Below are 26,530 nucleotides of genomic sequence, written 5' to 3'. Positions count from 1 at the left end.
CCAGCTGCAAAACCCACCAGCAACGCGCTCTAGGGAACAGGGACATACTTTCCTCCCAGACACTCAGGGGCAGCCGTGAGCCCCCTGGCTTGCTCAGTGCATGCCCCCTTACTGCCACCAGATACCTGTGCCTATACCAAACAGCCCTGACCATCTAGGACTGTAAGCGAGAGCCCGCAGCACACACTTGGTGACCGACTACCTGGACACCTAAGCTGAATCCATACAAGAAAAGTAAACAGACTTCTGGGCTCACATACATAGTAACAGATCTAACCACCTGGTGATAGGACGTTAGAGCTTCAAAGGCACCAATAATCAAACTAGCTCACATGAGCAGCCTTTTTGGGGATATCAAAACAAAACAAAACAAAAAGCTAGGAAACAGTAAGCAAACATAAAATAAATTAACATAATAACTTATTGATGGTCCGGAGACAACAGTCAATATCACATCACATAAAGAGGCAGACCATGATGGCTTCAGCAAGCTCCCAAAAAAAAAGATCAAGAAATTTTCTATAGGAAGAGAACTTCTTGGAACTACCAGAGGTAGAATACAAAAGATTAGTATACAGAACTCTTAAAGAGATAAGGAAAAACACAAAACAAGCCAGGAACACACAGACAAAGCAATAGAAGAATTTAAGAAGATTAGAGAAGAGCATAATAACAAATTTAACAGCCTGCAAGAATCCAGAGAGAGACAGCAAACAGAAATCCAGAAGATTAACAATAAAATTTCAGAATTAGACAACTCAATACAAAGTCATACAAGCAGAATTGAGGCAATGGAAGTCAGAATTAGTGAGACTGAAGATAAAGCACTTGACAATAACTTATTTGAGGAAAACTCATATAAAAGAATTTTAAAAAATGAAGAAACCCTAAGGATTATGTGGGATTCTATCAAGAGGAATAACCTACGAGTGATTGGAGTACCAGAACAAGGGGGGATAACAGAAAATACAGAGAGAATTGTTGAAGATTTGTTGGCAGAAAACTTCCCTGATATCGTGAAAGATGACAAGATATCTATCCAAGATGCTCATCAAACCCCACACAAGGCAGATCCAAAAAGAAAGTCACCAAGACATATTATAATCAAACTTGCCAAAACCAAAGATAAAGAGAGAATTTTCAGAGTGTCTAGGGATAAACGAAAAGTCATCTACAAAGGAAAGTCAATAAGACTAAGCTCGGACTACTAAGCAGAAACCATGCAGGCAAGAAGGCAATGAGATGACATATATAAAGCATTGAAGGAAAAAAAATGCCAGCCAAGAATTATATATCCAGCAAAACTCTCTCATATATGATGGTGAAATTAGGACATTTCTGGATAAACAGAAGTTTAGGGAATTTGCAAAATCCAAATCAAAATTACAAGAAATACTAAAGGGACTCCTCTGGTTAGAAAATCAATAACATCAAATAACAACCCAAGACTAGAATACAGGACAGAGCAACCAGATATCAACCCAGATAGGGAAGACACAAAACAAATCAAAGCTAGAACGCTGAAAATTGGGAAACAGAGATGTCAATATGTAAAAGATGACAGCATTAAAACAAAAAAGAGGGACTAAAAAATGTAATCATAGATCTTTCATATGGAGAGAAAGACAAGGCAATATAAAGAAATAAAAGACTGGTATAAACTTAGAAAAACAGCTGTAAATATTAAAGTAACCACAAAGGAAACTAACAACCCTACAAGTCAAAATAAAAAAATAGAAAAATATAAAGACTCTGCAAACACAAAATCAACAACAATGAAAATGATGAAAAGAAAATACATAAAGAAAAACGACTCAGCACAGAAAATTAAGTGGAACAAAGAAACTGTGACCAACACACACAGACACAAATACATCAAAATGACAGCACTAAACTTATACCTATCAATAATTATGCTGAATGTAAATGGACTAATCGCACCAATAAAGAGACAGAGTGGCAGAATGGATAATAAAACATGATCCGTCTATATGCTGCCTACAAGAGACATACCTTAGACTTAAAGACACAAACAAACTAAAACTCAAAGGTTGGAAAAAAATATATAAAGCAAACAACACTCAAAAAAGAGCAGGAGTGGCAATATTAATCTCTGACAAAATAGACTTTAAAGCAAAATCCACCACAAAGGATAAGGAAGGACACTATATAATGATTAAAGAGTCAAAACACCAGGATGACAAAACTATAATAAATATTTATGTACCCAATGACAGGGCTCCAAAATACATGAATCAAACTCTTACAGTATTGACACCTCCACAATAATAGCAAGAGACTTCAAAACACCACTTTTGGTGAAGGACAGAACATCCAGAAAGAAGCTCAATAAAGACACGGAAGATCTAAATGCTACAATCAACCAACTTGATCTCACAGACATATACAGAACACTCCACCCAACAGCAGCTGAGTATACTTTCTCTTCCAATGCACATGGAACATTCTCCAGAACAGACCACATATTAGGCCACAAGGCAAGACTTAACAGAATCCAAAATATCGAAATATTACAAAGCATCTTTTCTGACCACAAAGCCATAAAATTAGAACTCAATAACAGAAAAAGCAAGGAAAAAAAAAATCAAATACATGGAAACTGAACAACACCTTGCTCAAAAACTACTAGGTAACAGAAGAAATCAAGGATGGAATAAAGAAATTCACAGAATCAAATGAGAATGAAAACACAGCCTACCAGAACCTTTCGGACACAGCAAAAGCAGTGCTCAGAGGTCAATTTATAGCAATAAATGCACACATCCAAAAAGAAGAAAGGGCAAAAATCAAAACACTAACACTACAACTCAATCAATTAGAAAGAGAGCAGCAAAAGAAGCTCTTGGGCACTAGAAGAAAGCAAATAAAAATAATTAGAGCAGAATTAAAAGAAATAGAGAATAGAAAAACAGTTGAAAGAGTTAACAAGACCAAATGCTCGTCTTTGAAAAGATCAACAAAATCGATAAACCATTGGCCAAACTGAAAAAAGAAAACCAGGAGAAGAAGTGAATAAGCCAAATAGGAAATGAGATGGGTGATATCACAACAGACCCAATTGAAATTAAAAGAATCATAACAGAATACTATGGAAAATTGTACTCTAACAAATTTGAAAACCTAGAGGAAATGGACAAATTTCTAGAAACACACTACCTACCTAAACTAACACAAACAGAGGTAGAACAATTAAATAAACCCATAACAAAAGAAGAGATTGAAAAGGTAATCGTAAAACTCCCAACAAAAAAAAAAACCCTGGCCCAGATGGTTTCACTGGAGAATTCTACCAAACTTTCAGAGAAGAGTTAACATCACTACTACTAAAGGTATTTCAGAGGATAGAAATGGATGGAATACTCTCAAACTCATTCTATGAAGCCAGCATAATCCTGATACCAAAACCAAGGAAAGACACCACAAAAAAAGAAAATTACAGACCAATATCTCTCATGAACATAGACACAAAAATCCTCAACAAAATTCTAGCCAATAGAATTCAACAATATATCAAAAAAATAATTCACCCTGACCAACTGGGATTTATACCAGGTATGCAGGGATGGTTCAACATTAGAAAAACAATCAATGTAATCCATCACATTAATAAAACGAAAGATAAGAACCACATGATCTTATCAATTGATGCAGAAAAGGCACTTGACTAAGTCCAACACCCATTCATGATAAAAACTCTCAGCAAAATAGCAATAGAAGGGAAATTCCTCAACATAATACAGGGCAATTTATACAAACCCAACAGCCAATATCATTCTAAATGGAGAGAGTCTGAAAGCATTTCCCTTGAGAACAGGAACCAGACAAGGGTGCCCTTTATCACCACTCGTATTCAACATTGTGCTGGAGGTCCTAGCCAGAGCAATTAGGCTAGAAAAGAAATAAAGGGCATCCAAACTGTTAAGGAAGAAAGTATCTCTATTTGCAGATGATATGATCTTATACACAGAAAACTCCAAAGAGTCCACAAGAAAACCCTGGAAATAATAGAAGATTTCAGCAAAGTATCAGGATACCAGATAAACATACAAAAATCAGTTGGATTCCTCTACACCAACAAAGAGAACTTTGAAGAGGAAATCACCAAATCAGTACCATTTACAATAGCCCCCAAGAAGATAAAATACTTAGGAATAAATCTAACCAGAGACATAAAAGACCTATACAAAGAAAACTACAAGACACTACCGCAAGAAACCAAAATAAACCTACATAAGTGGAAAAACATACCTTGCTCATAGATAGGAAGACTCAACATTGTGAAAATGTCAATTCCACCCAAAGCAATCCACAGATACAATGCAATCCTGATCCAAATTCCAATGACATTTTTTAATGAGATGGAGAAACAAATCACCAACTTCATATGGAAAAGAAAGAGGCCCTGAATAAGTTCAGCATTACTCAAGAAGAAGAACAAAGTGGGAGGCCCACACTACCTGATTTTAGAACCTATTATACCACCACGGTAGTCAAAACAGACTGGGACTGGTACAACAACAAATACATAGACCGATGGAACAGAATTGAGAATCCAGACATAAATTCATCCACCTATGAGCAGCTGATATTTGACGAAGGCCCGAAGTCCGTTAAATGGGGAAAAGACAGTTTTTTTAACAAATGGTGCTGGTATAACTGGATATCCATCTTCAAAAAACTGAAACAAGACCCATACCTCACACCATGCACAAAAACTAACTCAAAATGAATCAAAGACCTAAATATAAAATCTAAAACAATAAAGATCATGGAAGAAAAAATAGGGACAATGCTAGGAGCCCTAATACATGGCATAAACACAATACGAACCATAAGTAACAATGCACAAACACCAGAATAGAAACTAGATAACTGGGAGCTTCTAAGAAGCAAACACTTATGCTCATCAAAAGACTTCACCAAAAGAGTCAAAAGACAACCTACAAACTGGGAAAAAAAATTTAGCTATGACAAATCCAATCAGGGTCTAATCTCTAAAATCTACAAGACACTGAAAAACTTCAAGAAGAAAAAGACAAACAACCCAATTAAAAAATGGGCAAAGGATATGAACAGGCACTTCACCAAAGAAGACATTCAGGCAGCTACCAGATACATGAGAAAATGCCCATGATCATTAGCCATTAGAGAAATGCAAATCAAAACTACAATGAGATACCATTTCACCCCAACAAGGCTAGCATTAATCCAAAAAACACAAAATAATAAATGCTGGAGAGGTCGTGGAGAGACTGGAACACTTATACGCTATTGATGGGAATGTAAATGGTACAATCACTTTGGAAATCAATTTTGTGCTTCCTTAAAAAGCTAGAAATAGAAGTACCACACAATTCAGCTATCCCACTCATTGGAATATATCCTAGAGAAATAAGAAGGGTCACACGAATAGACATATGCACATCCATGTTCATTGCAGCACTGTTTACAACAGCAAAAAGATGGAAACAACCTAGGTGCCCATCAACGGACAAACGGATAAACAAATTTTGTGGTATATTCACAGAATGGAATACTATGCAATGTTAAAGAACAATGATGAATCTGTGAAACATCTTATAACATGGAGGAATCTGGAAGGCATTATGCTGAGTGAATTTAGTCGGTCACAAAAGGACAAATACTATATAAGACCACTATTATAAGAACTCAAGGAAAGGTTTAAACATAGAATAAAACATTCCTTGATGGTTACAGGTGTGGGGAGGGAGGGAGAGGGGTATTCACTAACTAGATAGTAGACAAGAATTATCTTAGGTGAAGGGAGGGACACCACACACTACAGGGGAAGTCAGCACAACTGGACTAAACTAAAAGCTAAGAAGTTTCCTGAATACAACCAAATACTTAGAGGGACAGAGTAGCAGGGGCAGAGGTCTGGGGACCATGGTTTCAGGGGACATATAGGTCAATTGGCATAACAAAGTTTATTAAGAAAATGTTCTGCATCCCACTTTGGTGAGTGGTGTCTGGGGTCTTAAAAGCTTTCGAGTGGCCAGCTAAGATGCATCAATTGGTTCCAACTCACCTGGAGCAAAGGAGAATGAGGAACACCAAAAACACAAGGAAAATAGTAGCCCAAGAGACAAAGTGCCACATAAACCAGAGACTCCATCAGCCTGAGACCAGAAGAACTAGATGGTGCCCAGCTACCACCAATGACCGCCCTGACAGGGAACACAACAGACAGTCCCTGACAGAGTAGGAGAAAAGTGGGGTGCAGAACTTAAATTCTAGTAAAAAGACCAGACTTAATGGTCTGACTGAGACTGGAGGGACCCCTGAAGACATGGCCCCCAGACTCTCTGTTAGCCCAGAACTGAAACAATTCCTGAAGCCAGCTCTTCAGATAAAGATTAGACTGGACTATAAGACATAAAATGATACTTGTGAAGAGAGTGCTGCTTAGCTCAAGTAGATACATGAGACTAAATGGGCAGCTCCTGTCAGGAGGGGAAATGAGAAGGCAGAAAGGGACAGAAGCTGGTTGAATAGACAAGGGAAATCTGGGGTGGAAAAGAGAAGTGTGATGTCACAGTATGGGGAGCGCAACTAGGGTCACAATGCAGTGTGTGTATAAAGTTTTGTATGAGAAACTAACTTGAACTGTAAACTTTCATTTAAAGCACACACACACACAAAATTACCTCACAGATTGATTGCTCTGTATAAATGGTTCTCAGCCTTCACTGCGCATCAGAATCACCAGGAGAGCTTTCAGCAAATATATACGCCCAGCCCTTACTTCTAGAGATTCTGATTGAATTTATCTGGGAAAGGGCCCAGGCATCAATATGCTTTAAAAGTTCCCCAGTTGATTTTAATGTGTAGACTGTGCTAAAATAACCCAAAACCCAATCAGCATGTCATTGTTAGAAGTTTATTTGGCTTCAAGAATGAAAGTGAAAAGTTGAAGCCCACACGATCTGTTTTGTTGATCTTTACTGTGCTATCAAAGAAGTAGTTGAATACAGTTGGAATGATTATTCTCTTAAGGCCTTTTTAAAAGCCACATTTGATCATAATTTATAAACCAGCTCAGTAAGAGTCTGGACTTTTCAGAGAGTAACTTCCAAAGTTTTGTTTTGCTTTATAGAAACTTAAGATATAGTAGTAGCTACAACAGGGAACTAATTACCACATAACCATTTCAGGGAAGTAATTCGTTTGGGTGTCCTTTTTTTCCCTTCTCCAAGAGAAGTGTTAACATCATCTAGCATGTGTTCAGTAAAGAAGAAATTACAAATAGGAACATTCTGTATTTGCCAGTGTATTGCATTTGGCTTTGTATCCATTGTACCTGCAAATGAACATGGGTCTTCCAAGAGCTAACATTTATTATTCGGACAATCAGTGGATCATGGGCTGATAGTAGCCTGGTCTGGAAAAATGTTTTTGGTAGATTACAGGATGTTTAAATGGGACTCTTTCTGTTTGAATTTATAGTTGAGAGCAACTAGTACTACATTCTAAAGGGAGATGCTAGGCCATCTATGCAGGGCTTGGAAAGAAGACGCCCCAAACTAATTCTGCTACCTCCAAGCAAAGGTATTCATTGCCTATCTCTGTGCTGTGTAAGAAAAGAGTAACAGTTCATGTCGACGGCAATTTTTTTTTTTTAAAATGGTGTGGGAACAGAGACTGGTACCTGATTAATATCTAAAAATCCATGAATATCTGTAATGCCCTGTGGAGAGAAGGAAAGAGAGCTTCTTTGAGAGAACTCTTGCATTTGCGCCACCATGTGGGTGAACACATGTGAGTTTTCCTATGGGCCAAACAGACCCATGAAAGGTTACCAGACTTGCGTCATCTTTAACAGGACCCTGACCCGAGAACTTTCTGGAGAAGTGAGATAACCCTCACAGCGCCACAGAGCAAGGATCTGGATCAGTTACTGGAAACCAGGGACTAAGAGACTGGTTATAAGCCGTCAGTCAGGAAAGGAGAAGCCATATCAAGGAACTGCTAATGGGAGATCCCCAGCCCCAGAAGTTCTCCAAAGAGTTCAAGAAAGCAACTCATGATAAAAAGAGAAAGCGTTTTCAAGGCTGCCGCTTTTCACAAGCAGATGGCAGGCCTGTCTTCCGAAGCGCCTCTGGGTGGGTTCAAACTCCAGTCTTTCGGCTAGAGTCAAACACTTAACCGTTTTCACCACCCAGGGACGCCTCCTCTAAAAAATGTTGCTGTTGTTGTTAGGTGCTGTCCAGTCGATTCTGACTCATAGTGACCCCTTGTGACAGAGTAGAACTGCCGCATAGGGTTTTCTAGGTCGTAATCTTCACAGAAGTAGATCGCCAGGTCTTTTCTCTCATGGAGATGCTGGGTGGGTTTGAACCGCCAACCATTCGCTTAGCAGCTGAGCACTTAACTGTTGCTCCACCAGGGCTCCTTTGCTCTAAAAAGTAAAGCCTATTAATTAAAAAAAAGAGTGTGTGAGCTGGAGGGGAGGGGGCAAGGGACACAGAGAGAGAATGTTTGGCCTCTGACACAGAGAACTCTGAAACCAGGTTAGGACACACCAGTCATATAAGGCTTTGCTCTTTCATCCTACCTCACTTTTACACCCTGCCCCTGTTTTGGGAGACGAGGTAAAGTGGGGAAGAGTAAAGAAACCCACTATAATCCTCTCCTCATAACAGGCTTCTAACCCTGGGGTAAGGGAAAAGCTCTGAGATTATTTAACATCTGAGTGTGTTGGAAGAGCCGAGGAATCTAACAAAGAGTCCACCAGGAACGGGGAAGATTAATTTGACAGAATAGGTTTAAAGGAAGAAGAGTGAGACAGAATAAAGTGACATTCTGCGTGCATCCTATGAGTCTAGCTCTTTCCCTCAGCCAGTTAAAGAAAATTCTCTCCTTGGGGCTTAGGAAATTCCTGATGGGAGAATCATCTCTGTCACTTCTCCTTCTCCCTTATCTTCAGAAAGCCAGGTTGGCCCCTTAATTCTCATCTAAGGAAATACCCCAGAGGACATGATATCTAGGAAGAGGTCCTCCGCTCCCCCCAACCAAAAAAAAAAAAACCAACAACTGTGTACTCATGGGAAGGAACAGAGAAGAGAAGTGGTTATACCAGCCTGTGGCCAGCAGGACTGCCAGTTAAAGTGACTGCCAGCTGCACTGTCACAGCCCAAGCTTTCTCCTTTCAGAATGTTGCCATGGCAGACAAAAATGATTATTTGTGACTGCACGCATTCATTTATTCAATACATACTTATTGAGTACCTATTATATGTAAAAGCTGAGAGGATACAAAGATAGATAAGACATGATCGTACACTTCAAGATGTAACAGAGGAAGAAAATACACTTACAATTAACTATCATATAGGACAAAGGTAATAATTTTCAAAAGAAGAACAGACAACCATGGAATTCGAAGCTTTATAGAGAAGATTACATTTCAATTGAGCTTTGGATGATGGGACAATTTTGAGGGGAGATAGCATAATTGGAACAGAGAATAACAAAAGTGGAGAGGATGTTAAAGACTGGATAGCAGAGCAGCAGGTGGCTGATTTGTAGACTATGAAATAATTGAATTTGTAAGAAGCACAGAATATTCCAAGAAGAGAAATGAGAGCCAGGAGTAGGAAGGTAGTTTGGTATGAGATTTCCAAGGGCCCTAATGGCTAAGAGGTTTGTACTTTGATAGGTTGGGAGAGTAATTTAAGGTCTATGAGTGGGTGAGTGATACAATTGAAAATATGGTTTAGAAAGAACAGGTAGAAGGCTATTGCAATTGTTCAATCAGAGGTAATGAAGACCTTAAGTAGGATGGCTGCTGTGGGAATTGGAAAGGAAGAAATGGAGGGGAGAGGCATCTGGGAGGGAGAATAAATGGGATTTGGCTCTTAATTGCATATGCCCTTTTCTCACCCCCTCTCATACCCTTATTTCTTCCTTCTTCTGATCATAAAGCTGTACAAGGTGTCCCTTAATACACAGATTTATGTCTCCTAGAACATTTTTCATCAGTATTATGTAAGTCTCCATTTGCAATAACTATGAAAGAACCCAAAGGGCAATTCTTGATGTTCAAAATGAGGAAATAATATTCTATATCTACATTCATATTGTATTTTCTCTGTATTCTGGACTTTAGGTGAAGTTTTCCCTCCCTTTAGCTTAAGAACTTTACTCTCAGAAAATGTGAATATACATTAACATGAGGCTCTTGGCTGCTCATGGAGAATGAATATCAGGATCATAAAATTAAAGTTACTAACAAATGATAATAAGTCACTCTCTTTGTTGCATTATTCAGCTTTAAGAACATCTCTGCTCTCTGAGAGCTTAGAGTATTAATTTTATATATTTAGGAGAAAGGACTTTAACAATAGAATTGTATAGCTAAATTAAGAGAAGCAGTCACCTAAATAATGAAGTTGATAATTCAATTGTTAAAAAAAAATCCAGATAATGTATTACTCATATCACGTTTTAAAGGCCAGAAAAGTAGAAAATATTTTTTGTGTTTATATTTCTATTTTTCGCCATTATGGCTAAAATTAGCTGAAGTTGCCAGAACATGGCAACAGGGAAGGGACAAGTAGGCTTCTTACTCCAAAATGTTTTTTATTTTATCTTGTCCTTAAAAACCTGTTTTTGACATGGGGAGAGGTTATATCTCCATGCCCTGAACTTTTCTTCAGAAACATACAGGGTCACACAGACATGCACTGAGCGAGCAGCAACGCCCTGGAATAGCTGCGTTTGCCATGCTGCTGGGATGTTCAGTGGTGTTGCACAGGATGTGTCAAGGGACTAGGAAATGGGGCATCTGTTTTCAGCTCAAACTTCAACCAGGAAGTGGTATTCCTGACAAAAGGGGCAAAAAGTTACAACTCTGTTATGGATTGAATTGTGCCTCCACAAAAAACACACTGAAGTCATAACCACTGGTCCCTGTGAACATGAGTGTGGAAATAGGTTGTTTGGAAATAGGGTATTTGATGATGTTAAGATCAGTTCATTAACATGACGGAGTAGGGTGGTTCTAATCCAGTCTCAGTGACTCCTTATACAAGAGGAGAAGAGACACAGAGAGACAGACAGAAAGGGAGGATGGCCATGTGAAGATACATCTGAAAGCCAGAGGAATGCCTGGGGCTAGCAGAAACTGAGAAAGCCAAGAGAGGACCTTCCCCCAGAGCCTCCGGAGAGAGCATGGCCCTACTGACACCCTGAATTCAGACTCCTAGCCTCCAGAACTATGAGAGAATATATCTCTGTTGTTTAAAGCCATGCCTTTGTGGTACTTTGTCACAGCAGCCCCAGGATACGAATATAACCCCCTTTCCCAGCTCCTCAGTCAGCACAGTCTTACAGCAAATTCCGGGATGGGCATACAGAACTCAGTGCAGAGTAAGGGCAGCAAGTGCTCTGGTTAATAACAACTGCCTGGGTGGCACAAATGGTTACCACTCTCAGCTGCTACCCAAAAGGTTGGAGGTTCGAGTCCACCCAGAGACACCTTGGAAGAAAGTCCTAGAGATCTGCTTCCAAAAAAATCAGCCACTGAAAACCCCATGGAACACAGTTCTACCCTGAAATACATGAGGGTGCCATGAGTTGGAATCAACTCGACAGCAACTGGTACTGGAACTTAAGGAGACCTGGGCACAACAGTTAAGCGCTCGGCTGCTAACCAAAAGGTTGGCAGTTTGAACCCACCCAGTTGCTCCACGGGAGAAAGTCCTGGTGATCTGCTTCCATAAAGATTACAGCCTAGGAAACCCTATGGGGCAGTTCTATTCTGTCACATGGTAGTTGAAAATCAACTCAAAGGCACCTAACAACAACGACAAATACCTGCATTACTTTAACTGTAAAACACCCTTTCAGAGAGGTATAAACCATTTATTATTCCTATTTAGCATATGAAAAAACAGACTGAGATTAAATAACTTGCCCAAGGTTAACAGCGACTAACTAAACCAAGATAGACTGGACTGATTAGACTAATGCTAAAGACAGCTCTTTAACTCTTCTCCCTACACAGCTTTTTGTTTAGGTAAAGCCTCCTTCTGCAGGGAATATTGATGTGAACCGAGGCCTGCATAAATAGTGTACCTCCAGTGAGCTCTAAGTATTTCAAACAGATTGTACTTAAAACCATTTGTGGGGACTAGTCTTCCCAGATAATTTATCTGGAGAATATTTACATCCAGAGGTTGCACTAAGAAGAGGATTTTTTAAAGGACAGAAGAGAATAAAGTTGTGTTGTCTCTCCAGAGTGCCATGTAAGAAGAAATGTATTCACGTAAACTCTCCAGGCCCGCTCTCTTTCTGTGGAAAGGAAGGCCTCTGGGCGTTATTGTTACTCGGCTGTGGGGTGGATTATTTGTCCCTACTCTTGTCCCTGAGAAAAATATACCGCAAGGGACTACGAATAAGATTCTGGATGTGAGAAAGCTACATTGAGACATAGCTATTATTGGGACAAGATTAGTTGGGATAAAAATTGAGAGAATAAGCAAAATGAGACAACACAAGTAGAAGAGAAACCTTACAAGACTCAAGCGGGAAATCTTCCCTTGTTGCTGTTGTTGTCAGTTGCCATCGAGTCAGCCCTGACTCACGGTGACCTTACGTATAACAGAGTAAAACACTGCCGGTCCTGCGCCATTTTTATGATCACTGATATGTGTGAGTTCACTGCTGTGGTTATGTATCATCTTCCCTTTGCCATTGTGACAAAGGGAAAAAGAGTTACTCCAGGTCCTTGGGGAGGAGGGGTGGAGATGATATCAGGATAGCTTGTGGTTCTGTTTCCCCTGGTTTGCTCTCTCCCTTGGTTTTGTTATTATTATTGTCATTACAGTGAAACCTGAGAAAGCCAGAACCTGTGTAAGGCAGAAACCTGTCAGAGAAGGAAAACTCAAATATTTTCCACTAACAGAGAGCAACAGAAAAGTGGTAAGACTGCACCCTGTCAAAGGCAGAACATTTGCAGGACCTGGAAAAACAAGGCAGCCCTGCTGAGTTACAGCTCTCACAGGTTTCACTGTGTTATTTATTTATTTTTTGCTGGATCATTTGTATTCTTATCATTCGTAGCTCAAATCATTTATGAGACTAGGCTGGTTACAAACACATAAACACAATTGTATACTTTTAATAGAAATATTTGCATAAATATTACATTTATTTACATTCATTTATAATGTTTATAAATACATCAAATTAAATATAGAGTTATTCATTCAGAAGTTAATATACAGTATAGCATATGTAGATCTCATTCCAGAGTTTAGGTTTAGTAGCTCTCAACAAATCATTTTATCCTCATAAAGTGCTGAGATAAGAAATTCTTCTAGATATTCTTGCATATAGATTCCTGAGCTGGGAAGTGGGGAAAATGTTACCTGATCATTACAGTCGAGAATTTGGTACACAGTGGGGTGGGCAGGAGGAGACAAAACCAAGGTGGTGACACTAGACTTTTGATTAAGAATGACACTTTTGACACAGGGACAAAATAAAGCATACTGAACATAGAAGTAAACACCTTCAACTTCTGAAAGTGAGACTGTCACAAGGCTCAGAGTTAGGCTGGAAACTGAGCAGTGTCCGTAATAATTTTTGTCTCTAAGGAGAGAAGGATCTGAGTGTCACAAACAAGAGAGTGTTCACTATGAACACAAATTCACGAAGAGGCGAAGGTGGCTAAAGATAGTAGGGTATGTTAGCATTTTCTTGGACATGGTAACTGGTTCCTTGGGGCAGGAGAGGAATTAGGAAACCATACTAGTGAGAGTGTTGTCTTTTATCAAATCTTCTATGCTACATGCTTCAACCTAATTATTCTCCCTTCTCAGCATGATGGAGCTCCTCTGGAAAGTAGATAAGGAGTGAGAATACATGCCTGTGAGAGTTAGGGTGTTAATTGTATCATGGCAGTATGAAGTAGAGTTTAAGATGGGACTAGTGTATGGTATGTCCTTCTTATAGTTGAGGGTGAGGAGACTGGAGATCAGAATTTGATGACAGTTACTGAGGAACGACTCAACATTTGATGTTTCCAATTCCTGTCCTTTGCTCTGTCTCCTAATCCATGGTAATTTCTCAGTAATGAAAATATGACTATGGATAATACTGTACTGATTATTATTATTGCTGTAATTTTATTGACTGATTATTAAAATATTCATATGCATCATCTCATTTAATTTTCACAGTTGAGGGAGGTGACAGTCAGGATTTGAAAATAATTCGGCACACAGACCTTAATGCTGTACAAGGGATTCTTATCTGCTGGTTCTATGCTTACAGGTCATTTATTAATTCATCCTATAGATATTGTTTTCTAGTCTTTACTGTAAAGATGTTACATATAACAGCACTATCTTAGAAGGAGAGCGAAAATATCCCTCCTCTAGGTTTTTTTCTTCTTCTTTTTCTCCCTTCCATCCAAAAACCATTCAATGAATGCATCCTCTATGCTAAGCACCTTGCTAGGCACTGGGAATAAGACTATGAAGAAGGTAAAAATCACTGTGCGTCGAGAACTTACCATCTAGTTAGGAGAAAAAAAAGTATATAAACAGATAAGTATAATTTTAAATCTCGAATCAGACTACTGCAGGTACCCTCGACTGGCCTGTTTATATTTCCCCTTGATTTTCTCTTTCTACCAATATATCTGGCTTGGCTCACAGGGTATTTTGAAGATTGTGCATTTATTATATCATACTGTTCTATATACTGTTATCTTGACACTGACATTTTATCTGCTCTACTTACTAAGTATTTCATAGACATAAAAAAAAATCTTTGGTAATATCTACAGAGTAGAAATTGGAGAAAACAAGGTCTTAGGTCAAGCAAGCATGTGGGATTCAGGAAAACAAGAACAGTTCTTTGAGAACTTAGTGCATCTGAGAGGAGATGCTGTGAAAGCATGGGAGACAGGTCGGAGTTCTCAGTGGGGTGTGTGTGGGGGGTGGGAGTGGTTGGATAATGACAGGAGCAGCTCCTAGCACCGAGTCATATCTTCATAGTGAGGTTTTCTCCTGTGGTAAGAAAAACTGTGAATTTCCAAAATACTTATCCATATTCAAATCTAAGTTCATAACGCATTTTTAATCCTGACAAACTATTATTGGATCACCACTATTTAATAAAACCTAAGCTTTAAAATCTGTATCTAACCATGAGACATATACAGACGGGCTCCAAGGAATCTCTAAACTCCCTGAAATTATATGTAAAATTGTGTGCATATGTGCATTTTTTTCCTAGAATGAGTCTCTAGCTTTTATCAAATTTGAATCCATGATCCAAAAATTGTTAAGAAACAAGAAGTAGATAATTAAAAAATAGACCATTAAAAATTGTAAAATGAAACCCCATAACAAGGGCCTTTTTAGCCTACGAGTCTAACATAAATATCACTTACATCAAGAGCCACAGACTGCTTGGCCCAGGACTTCTTCACTTGATCATACATAATTGTGTTGTTGATGCCAAGGCCACAAAAGATGACAAAAGCCTATGAAAGAGAAAGCCCACTAATTAGAAATTGCAATAACTTATTGGTAAAATCCAATATGAGTGTAGGCAGTCATCAGGGATGGGTCTGAAAATATAATTTTATTGTACACAGAGGTGCGCCCTGGGGAAATATGCACATTAAAATTTTTAATTACTATTGTCATGTAACAACTTTATAGTTTACATTGCACATGAGAAAAATGGTTAATTTAATGTTATTATGAAGAAACTATTTCATGCATTTAAAAATATACTTAATAACTCCGTTAAATGTGTTCTTAATTCACTTAGATTGTGGACTGATTTAATAACTCCATTCCACTTGTTCAGAAGCAACCTCTTTCAGTAGCTAGACTATAAAATATTGCTGATAAAGAAACCACGTGAATGTAACCATAAGGTAAAATGTTAAGCGGAAGGAGGATGGATTTAGAATCACCTAATAAAGAAGCTGGAATCCTGTTGGCACAGTGGTAAAGCACTCAGCTGTTAACCAGAAAGTTGAAAGGTCAGCTGTTCAAACCCATTAGCGGCTCAGTGACAGAAAGATGTGGCAGTCTGCTTCCGTCCTATAGGGTCGCTGTGAGTTGTAATCAACTCCATGGTAATGGTTTTGGTTTCTTGGAATAAAGAAACTGTGAGGTATTCTCGACTAGAGAAGGGGTTTTCTTGTTGGCTAGCAGTATAAAGTCTGTAAGGAAGCCCGTTCCAGGCTTGAGGAGTCCCTGTGTGGTGCAAATGGTTAAGCACTGCACCACTAACCTAAAAGTTGGTGGTTCAAACCCACCCAGAGGTGCCTCAAAAGACATGCGTGTTATCTCTCCCACTAGAGGGCAGACTGGAATAAATGGAGGCTTGTAAACAAAAGAAAGGTGACCTGGCTGAGCTGGTTAGGGGCCTCACAACTTAGAACACGTGCAAACAAGACAAGGATAAGACACTAATGCTTTGAAGACCAGAGGGTGGGATTTAATTCTGTAATAAAATTAAGATGAAAATAATCAATGATTGAAAAAAATTTTGATTAGTGAAAAAAAAAGAATTAAATCCTACCTAAATGTTTATATATTCTTTAGATCTTTTTTTAAGCGTTATCATAATATTTAAGTATAATAGTAATGGATTAATAATTATTTATGCTTACAAACTTGGGCAACCTGCAATCAGGAGACTATAGATGACTCAGCTATAACCTTTGGTTTTCTTTTCTTACCTCAAAAAGTCGCTGATCTGCATCATCAAAAGGTTTTCCATCCAGTCTATTTAACACTTGAGCCACCCCTGTGGGAAAAGTTTGAGGTATGTGGTCATTTAGTACTGTACATTGTGTTACTACAATATCGCAAGCCACAGATGACTCTATGACTCTGTGAAATTACTGCAGACACTCAGTTTAAATTCTAGTCTCTCTACTGCCTGCTGACTCCATGAGAGTAAATGTGAAGTGTCCAGTCTATCTTCAAAGACTGTGGACTGACGAAAGCCTGGCATTCTACCAGAAATCAATGGCATTCCTGAAAATGATTTTCAATATGGCTATGCACTATAACTCTGAACTATATGTGTGTGTGTGTGTGTATACATACATACAAATACACAAATATATACATACACACATCAGGTATAGATATAACTGAATATATATAATTGAATAATATAAAACTGAATCTGTGTAACTGAACAAATATATTTAATTGAATATATAACTAAAACACATACATAATTAAACATATATGTATGAAACAGTGGCTGCAACAATGAGCTCAAACATACCAATGATTGTGAGGATGACACAGGACTGGGCAATGTTTCGTTCTGTTTTACATAGTTCACCATGAGTGAAAGCCTACTTGATGGCAATTAACAACACCAACAACATGTGTATATATATATATATATATATACACACACATATATATAAAATAATGGAATACTAGCATATACATATTCAATTCTCTGAGCACAATGCTTGAGTGAGACAGTATGGCAGAGTGATTAAGAAAACAGGCTGTGGAATTAGGCCGACTGGTGGTTTCAAATTTCAACTCTACCATCAGCTGTGTTACCTTTAGCAAGTTACCTTTTTAGCACTCAAGTTCCTCAACCGTAAAATGGAGATTAAAATGGTAACTATCTCAGAGTTTTATGAAGATTAAATTAGATAATGTTTGAATGTCTGTAAAGCATTTAGCATATTGCTCCAAGGGGAGTAAACACTCAAGAATTGTTAGGAATTATTACAAGCAATAGAAGTTCATATGATACAGTTAACTTTCAAAATAAGGTTAGTTCTGTTGCCTGCAACCAATTGGGTACATACAGTTCTAACAAACTTAATTTACATGTACTTCCTTTCTCCAAAGTTCATTTCTAGCATCGTACCAGATGTTATAGAGCATGACTATCAAAATACACAAGCCAACCAGAAAAACTCAACAATCTTGAAAACGATTATCCTCTGTCCCCTTTAGTACAAAACCAAAAAACAGCTGTAATTCTAAGGCATGCTTGTACTTTTTAAAACATCTAACTTCCCACCAGAGAGGTAAGTCATCATATGCTCAAATCTTTTAACATGGAACAGACAAAGTACAGTTCTAATGTGGAAGCAATAACAGATGTTTACTGTCAGTATTGAAATGAAGGATGGTATGGGAGATTGCCGTTGAGACAACAATAGATGGCATATCATGTTTCTCGTGGGACTTATTCTTCTCTTTAAACAATAAATATTTTTGAAACAATACATGATGTAATCCAATGCTTTGTGCTAAGGGCTCAACTTCCCAAATCTCATCATATTCTTTCTGTTCAATAATACCAGTATTTTTTCTGCAAAATAAGCAAACTGATGATAAAAAATCCTTTCAGAATTCAGGTCTCAGCAACACTTATAGAATACTAAATCCTCTGGTAAGCAGTGCTATCTTAGAGTCTAACAGGCAATCTTAGGTGAAGCAAAGAGAGAGAAATAAATGCATTAGTTACCAAATGTATTAATTACCTATGTCTCTTAGATAAAAACTTATTTTCATTGTTTCAATAATTTTTACTAATGCTTCCATCCTTCATGATTTCTCTACTTTAACCACCAAACTTCTCTTGCCTAGGCTTTTTTCTTAGGTTTGATATTTCCTGACTGAGTTTCTGAAGAGAGGGAAAGGGGCAGGGAGGGAGAGAAAAGCTGGAAGCTGCTTTGGCCCACTGCTTCCTTATTTTGGGGAAAGCCTGGCCTATTTGAGAACTATCCAGGCAGAAAGATGCATGTTCAGTATACGTCCAATACTGCATGTTCTTTCTTCCTTTGCATTTACTCCAGGAGTAAAAGCACAGATGTAAGCATGTAGACATAGTAGGGGAAGTTTGCACTAGGAGTTAGGAGGCCCCAGTTCCAGTTCTGCCCCTGCTGCTAACTCACTTTGTGATCATGGACAAGTCACTTCACTCGCTTTCTCTCCCTCTCTAGGCCTCAGTTTCCACAAGGTAAAATAAGTGAGTTCTACTGGTTTATTTCTGAGATCCTCTCCAAGTTCAAAATGTATTGGTTCTTTGAGCTTAATAAATATTTGTTTGTTGTTCTGATTAATATTAAGTCTGCACATAAGAAATTATACAAGTGTATGAGACATATGTTAATGAGTCCTGGACATAAAAAGGATGAAACCCTTAAACAGATATGGGTATGTTTTGAAGGAAATTTATATTATTCATAAAAGAAACAAACTAGATAATGTCTTACCGATTATTTGGTGGTTGCTATTCCAAATAGGGACGCAGAGAACAGATCTTATGTGAAAACCAGATATCTGGTCAGCCTAGACATAAGAAAGAAGATAATCGAAATTAAATATTAACCACTCATTTCTGATTTATAGCTTACCACTCTTCATAAAAGATATTTTCAAATCACTTTTAAAAGACACATTATAATCTGATTTTTTAACACCTGTCTCTTTTCATTTAAAACGTCACAATGAACGTCCCAAGGAAATCAAACCCTAACCAAATATGAATCAATCAAAACACCCCAACCAACACTACCTCCTCTAATCCCTGCAGCCATAGACAGCTGGATTTAAACCTTACTCAATGACAATCACGCCAGCAGACAAGAATTCTGGACACTATTTCTGTTCCGAGTATATTAAACATTCTAATTAAGCCAGTAGTCTCCACTTGTCTTTGGTTGGGTACACTGGTTAGTAAAAACGCTTAAGCCTATAAAATGCTACCAGATGTGCATATATTTTTAGTACTTGATTGTTATGCTGTTACTAATCTATTATGTACATTGTAAAATCACATACAAAAAATAGAAATTGCAAATGATGAGATAAATGTAAATAGACTTTCTAAGATCTTTCTGTAACCTAACAGATTGTTAGGAGATGACAGATTTAAAATATGAAACTATACCCCAGACAGCCTTTTAACTCAGTACTGAAGTCACTCCTGAGGTTCACCCTTCAGCCAAAGATTAGACAGGCCCATAAAACAAACAATAATACATGTAGCTCAACCATGTATATGAGATTAAATGGGCACACAAACCCAGGAGCCAGGACAAGAAGGCAGGAGGGGACATGAAAGCTGGACAAATGGAAATGGGGAACCCAAGGTCCAGAAGAGGAGAGTGTTGACAGATCACAGGGTTGGCAATCAATGTCACAAAACAATATGTGTATTAATTATTTAATGAGATACTAATTTACTGTGTAAACTTTCACCTAAAGCACAATTAAAAAAAAAGAAAGTATAATTATCAGCATCAAATAATGATTCTATAAGAAGCTCTACTTAATATTATAAACACAATGGTCTATATTTGAACTGTTAGATAGGATCTGCTAAGACAGGAGGGGTCTCAGTGGGTTAATATGATCTTGATTTCTGGTGAGAAAGGTCAACCTGTCATCCCCACACTATAGGAGAAAAAATAGGGTATCAATGTTTTCGACATGATTATGAAGATAAACAGATATTTTAAAAATGTTCATTGTAGCAGTTAAGAGCTACATTTTTAAAAATTTTGAAATTGGAAGTTAATTTACAAACCTAGATTTTGTATTGGGATATCTTTCCTTTATTGGTTTTCCTTTTTGACAAACTAATTTTCCAGATGTCTTCTACTCTTGACACCAGTATGTTAGTGTCTGTTTTTGACTATTTTTTGCAGAGTCACATGCATGTAGAAAAGTGCAAAAATCATAAGCATACAGCTCAATGAATTTTCACAAAATGAACAAAGCTATGTAGTCATCACTCATATCAAGAAATAGAACATAATCATTAACCCAGAAGCCACTTCCATGCTCCTCCCCTCCTCCCAAAAGACAACCACTATACTGACTTCCAACACCATACACTAGTTTGCTTGCTTTTAATTTTATATAAATGGAATCATACAATGTGTATTTTTCTGTATCTGGTTTCTTTTTGCATAATACTATGTTTTTGAGATTTATTAATTTTTTTTTTCATTTTCATGGCAGCATTCTATTCCACTGTGTGGACACAATACTGTTTATTCATTTACTCTTAATGAACGTTGGAGTTGTTTCCAGTTCGGAGCTATCATAAATAACACAGTTATCAATATTCTTGCATGTATTTGGCACTCTTAGGTATGTATTTTTGTTGCATATATACCTAGGAATAGAATTGCTGGGATATGCACATGTTCAGCCGATACAGCTAAAATGTTTTCATAAGTGGTTGTACCAATTTGTCCTCCAACAGGGGCGTATGAGAGATTCAGTTGCTTCATTTCATCACCAATATTTGATATGCTTAGTTTTTTTTCAACTTTAGCAATTCTGGTACACATGTGGTGGTATTTCATTGTGAATGTAACATGAATTTCTCTGATGATGAAAGGGACAGCCTGGTTTAAGTCTGTTTTTCTGGCATAATTATTAATAGCATGCCTTGTCACTCTCAAAAAATCCCAATTTAAACAACAAATTATATAGTCTCCCTACTGATAATTAATAAGATTGAGCAACTTTTCATATATATTTTTTCTATTTGAATATTCTCTTTCATGAAGTGTCAGTTTAGAACTTTTCCCAATTTTCCCACTGGGTTGTTTGGCTTTTTAAAATTGATTTTTAAATGTTTCTTCTATATTCGGGATAAGAGCCCTTTACCAAATATATATACATTACAGATGTTTTTCCCACTCTGGGGCTTGTTTTTTTCGCTCTCTTAGTGGTGGTGTCTTTTGAGTCAGACATTTCTCATTTTGATATAGTTCAATATATCAATCTTTTGTCATACTGTGGTGGCTTGGTTGTTGCTAGATACTGGAAGTTATGCCACTGATATTTCAAATACCAGCAGGGTCACCCACGGTGAACAGGTTTCAGCGGAGCTTCCAGACTAAGACAGACTAAAAAGAAAGGCCTGGAGATCTACTTTTGAAAAATAGCCAATGAAAACCCTATGGATACAACAGAATATCGTCTGATATAATAAATAGTACTGGAAGATCAGCCCCCTAGGTTGGACAGCACTCAAAACAACAGGCTTGAGCATACCCACAATTGAGAAGATGGAGCAGGGATGGTCGTTGTTTCATTCTGTAGTATATGGGGTCACTATGACTCAATGGCAGCTAACAATAAACTGTTTTGGTCTTGTTCAAGAAATTTTTTCCTATTCCTAGCTCATGAAGATATTCTCCTATGTTCTTCCTAGAAGCTTTATTATTTTAACTTTCACATTTAGATTAACAATCCATCGATTTTCATGTGTACTATGAGCTAAGAGTCAAGTTTTTTTTGTTTTGTTTTGTTTTTTAATGCTACCCAATTGACCCAGTACCGTTTTGGAGAAAAAAAAAATAAACTTTTTCCACCACTCTGGAGTACTACATTTGGCATTAATCTGTTGTTGTTGTAAGGAGCCGTCAAGTCAATTCTGACTCATAGAGACTCCATGTGACAGAGCAGAACTGCCTTATAGGGTTTACTACGTTGTAATCTTTATGAGAGCTCATCACCAGGTCTTTTCTCTCACGGAGCTGCTGGTGGTTTCGAACTGCCAATCTTTCGGTTAGTAGCTGAGCTCTTGGTGTCGACGTATGTGTGAATCTTTTTCTCGACTCTCTATTCTATTCCATTGAACTATGTGTTTATTCTTATGCCAATACTACACTGCCTTAAATACGATATTCTTTAATAAGTCTTAGAGTCTAGCAGTGTAAATTCTCCAACTTTGTCCTCCTTCTTCAAGATTGTCTTGGCCATTTTTGGCCCTTGGCATTTCCATATCAATTTTAGACTCAACTTGTAATTCACCCACATATGCGCACACACACATATTCACACACTGCTGAGATTTTGATTGGGATTGCACTGAATCTATAGATCAATTTGTGGGGGGAGGGTATTGACAACTTTACAAAAGTAAGTCATTCAGTCCATCATCACCGCAACTAGTTGCTGTCCAGTCGATTCTGATTCATGGTGACCCCAAGTGTTGTAGAGTAGAACTGTGCTCTATACACTTTCCATGGTTGCGACCTTTCAGAAGCAAATCGCTAGGCCTTTCTTCCTAGGAGCCTCTAAGTAGGTTTGAACCACCAACCTTTTGGTTAACAGTCAAGCACTTAACTGTTTGTGCTACCCAGTGACTCTCAATTTATAAATATTCTTAATTTATTTAGGTCTTTTAAAAATTTCTCCCAGCAAAGTTTTATAGGTTTTTAGGTAGAAGCCTCTATACATAATTTGTTACTTTTGTGCTTAGGTATTCTAAAAATTCATGTTGTAAATTATATTATTTTCTAATGTTTTTAATTGGCATACAGAGCTTTAAGTATTTTTTGTCTATTGAACTTCTATCTATCAATCTTGCTAAATTCAATTATCAATTTTAATACCTTATCTATAGAGTATTTTTTATTTTCTAGGCACATCATCATGTCATTTTATTTTTCAATTCTTATGTCTTTTAATTATGTGATTTTTCTTTTTTAGTTTGTTATTATGGTGTATTATAGTTATTATGGTGTATTATAGTGAACAAAGTGATTTTCTGCCTCTCCCTCAGGACAAAGTCTGAATTACAGTAGTCAATGAGCATGAAGAGGAGGAATCCAATTTTAGAGAGGTTTTAGAGGTATAATCTACAGGCTTGAGCTGGCCACAGCAACTAAAATGGTTGGGTCTGTTTTGTTTTGCTGAGAGAGGGTCATATACTATTGTCTGTGATCCTGAACCAGCACTGAACAGTAGGCACAACGGTCTCTCCCAGCTCTGAGATAACCATAGCCCCTGTTTAACTTCTCCTAGGGAACCTGAAGTAGCTAGAGAAGAGGTCACAGTGGGCAAGAGGAAAGGGAACATGCAGTGAGAGAGATGAGGAGAAAGACAGCTCCAGATGGGTGGTGAGAGAAACAAGTCTGAGGCTGTTCACCTAATGAGAGTTTTGTTACCAATCATTCTTAAATTATTGCCATTCCCCAAAAGAATTTTTTATCCTGGGAACGTAGGGGGAGGTATGAGTTCTACTATCCCTACAGAAGACAGCACTGAGGCTTCAATGGTTTGAGTAGGGGTGATGAAGTTCCTTGACGTGGGGAACACAGGAAGTTTGAGGGAAACCAATACTGAGTTCAAGTGGACACATTACAATTGATAATGGCAATAGATGAGGAAAGGCTGGAAATACTAATCCTGCAGTCATCAGCACTTTGGTGTTAACTGAATGAGTAAAATCACCAAGGAAGAACTTGTCCAAAACAAGACAAAAAAGACTAAGAAAGAATTGAAGTGGTTAGTCCTGGAGAAGTGGAAGGTTACATGAGACAACAAAGCTGCATTGATCAAGAGCTAGAGACTTGTGTGGGATGAACACAAGTGGAGAGAATTCTGTTGAGAGTGTCTTGAAATTGTTCCCACTGTGGCTGCAGAAAGGAGGTGAAGCTAGCACCATCCGGCTAGGAGAAGAGGAAAGAGCAGGTGGTAGTGATCAGCAAGCTTGATGAGCCCAAGAGGGAGCTGGGGAGAAGGAAGGATAGCCAAGTGTGAGCAGAGAGAATTTTCCAGTTTTAAGATCATTAAGTCAGTTCTCCAATTGCCTATTTGTTTCAAGAGTTGCCCCTCCCTCAGAAAATTTATATTAATCCATATTATTTTACATGAAATGAATGAATGTAACGAATAAGCTTACATTTCATATGAAAAGGTAAGACCCAGGAGCACATTCCATCCTTTACAGAGGCTGAAGGAGAAGAAGGGAGATGAGGGAACCTCATTCAGAAGCACATGAAGTCTTCAGATTAGTATCATGCAGCGGAGTTCAAAGCTGCCCCTAGGCTGCACCATCCCAGCCAAGACACCAAAACTCTCTAAGCCTCAGTATCATCATCGATATTTGTCTCCTGCACAGGTAACACTGGTTACCTCCAGATTATGAGATCATGGCTGATTCTTATCTATTTTCTTTATGCTTTTTATTTTTTTATTATTAAAATTTTTCTTCATTTAAAATTCACAGCATTAGGGTCTCAAAAGTTAGACCATGTAAGAGGAAGCACCCTTTCTAGGAAGCTATAGTTAAAAATAAATATATTATCTGGGAGTTCCTAATTCTTTCCAATTAAAGATTTGTGTTATGGATTGAATTGTGTCCCCTAAAAATATGTTTTGTAAATCCTAATCCCATGCTTGTGGATATAATTCCATTTGGGAATAAGGTTTTCTTTGTTATGTTAATAAGGCCATATCAGTGTAGAGTGTGTTTTAAACCAATCACCTCTGAGATATAAAAGGAGTAGAATTAGACACAGAGAAGGAAGTGCAAATGGAGAAAGACTGATGCCATGTGGAGATCACCAAGGAACCGAGAAAGACAAGCTGAAAGAGACGAGCAGACAGAGAGAGCCTTCTCCCAGAGCCAGCGCCCTGAATTCAAACTTCAAACCTCCTAAACTGTGAGAAAATAAATTTATGTTCATTAAGCCACCTACTTGTGGTATTTCTGTTATAGCAGCACTAAGAAACTAAGACAGTGTATCTACTTAAAAATTTTACCTAGACCTTGTCCTCACTGGATCTTTCTGGCTAATGGATCTAATTAGAGATAGTTTAACTCTTGAAGCCATCAAAAAAATACTTGCCATATGTTCCATACTCTCAAATATGGTCAAAGGAAATGTTAAGGGAATCAATAATAATGTAACACTATCCATTAACGTATAACGTGTTCCCTTTCCAGAGAAAGAGATGTACAACTTTGACAATAACCTAAAGCAATGCTTTGACCCCAAAAGGCCAATTAGCTGGTGAGAATTTCTGGCACTAGGACAAGCTGATGGAGGAGATGTTGTGTAGTCAACCCCTTGATTTCCCTGAAATAACAATACAGAGGCAGTTTCTTTTTGTCTCCCTTACCTGAACATAGACTCAATCCTAACAACTTCTAGAACACTGCCTACAAACGATTACCGAAATCTCTTACAAAAGCACTCCTAAAAAAACAAAAACAAAAACATATTTGTGCTTAGAGCTGAGGCACTGTCTCCACTGCCTATGCAACAAAGTCTGTTCAACTCTCAAAACCATGGGACTCATATATATTTTCACCACCCACAGCTATCCCCATTCTATATCGGGTCTTAGCTATACCCCTTCTCCTAACCTTCCCTGCCTCTCCTGGCCATCTGGAATTCACTGCCCAATCTTCCCTACCAAACCCTGCTCTTGGGAAAGGATCTCAAACTAGTTTGCACTGAGCATCAGTGACTAAGAGAATATTACCAGTAGCAAATGCATTTCAGCAGATCCACAGAGCTTTATCTCTTAATGGTTTCAATTTTGCACATTTTCCTTTGTAATAAAAGCCTAACTGATAGACTAGAAGGTGCTACAAAGAATAGGGAATGAACTGTCCTTCCAGGTTAGCACTTAGCACTCCAGATTACAGGATGCTCCAGTATGAAGAGCTGACAGGTGAAATGGGCTTTAATGCTCTAAGTCCA

The 26,530-nt window shown here is 37.9% G+C and overlaps 1 protein-coding gene across 1 annotated transcript in view; it reads right to left on the bottom strand.

Moving 5' to 3' along the window:
- The window catches only part of PDE11A (phosphodiesterase 11A), a 436,579-nt gene that overhangs the window by 185,702 nt on the left and 224,347 nt on the right, over positions 1-26,530 (bottom strand). Inside the window, exons 7-9 of the mRNA XM_004375469.1 lie at positions 19,283-19,358; positions 16,757-16,824; positions 15,449-15,541 (exon numbers count right to left, since the gene is read on the bottom strand). Of these exons, the coding sequence (XP_004375526.1) occupies positions 15,449-15,541; positions 16,757-16,824; positions 19,283-19,358 (237 nt within the window). The remainder of the gene's footprint in view (positions 1-15,448; positions 15,542-16,756; positions 16,825-19,282; positions 19,359-26,530) is intronic.

The sequence above is a fragment of the Trichechus manatus genome, unplaced genomic scaffold (assembly GCF_000243295.1).
Source record: "Trichechus manatus latirostris isolate Lorelei unplaced genomic scaffold, TriManLat1.0 scaffold00037, whole genome shotgun sequence".
NCBI classification, from domain to species: domain Eukaryota; kingdom Metazoa; phylum Chordata; class Mammalia; order Sirenia; family Trichechidae; genus Trichechus; species Trichechus manatus.
Note: the sequence above shows the minus strand (reverse complement) of the source record. Positions and strands in the feature narration are given on the sequence as shown.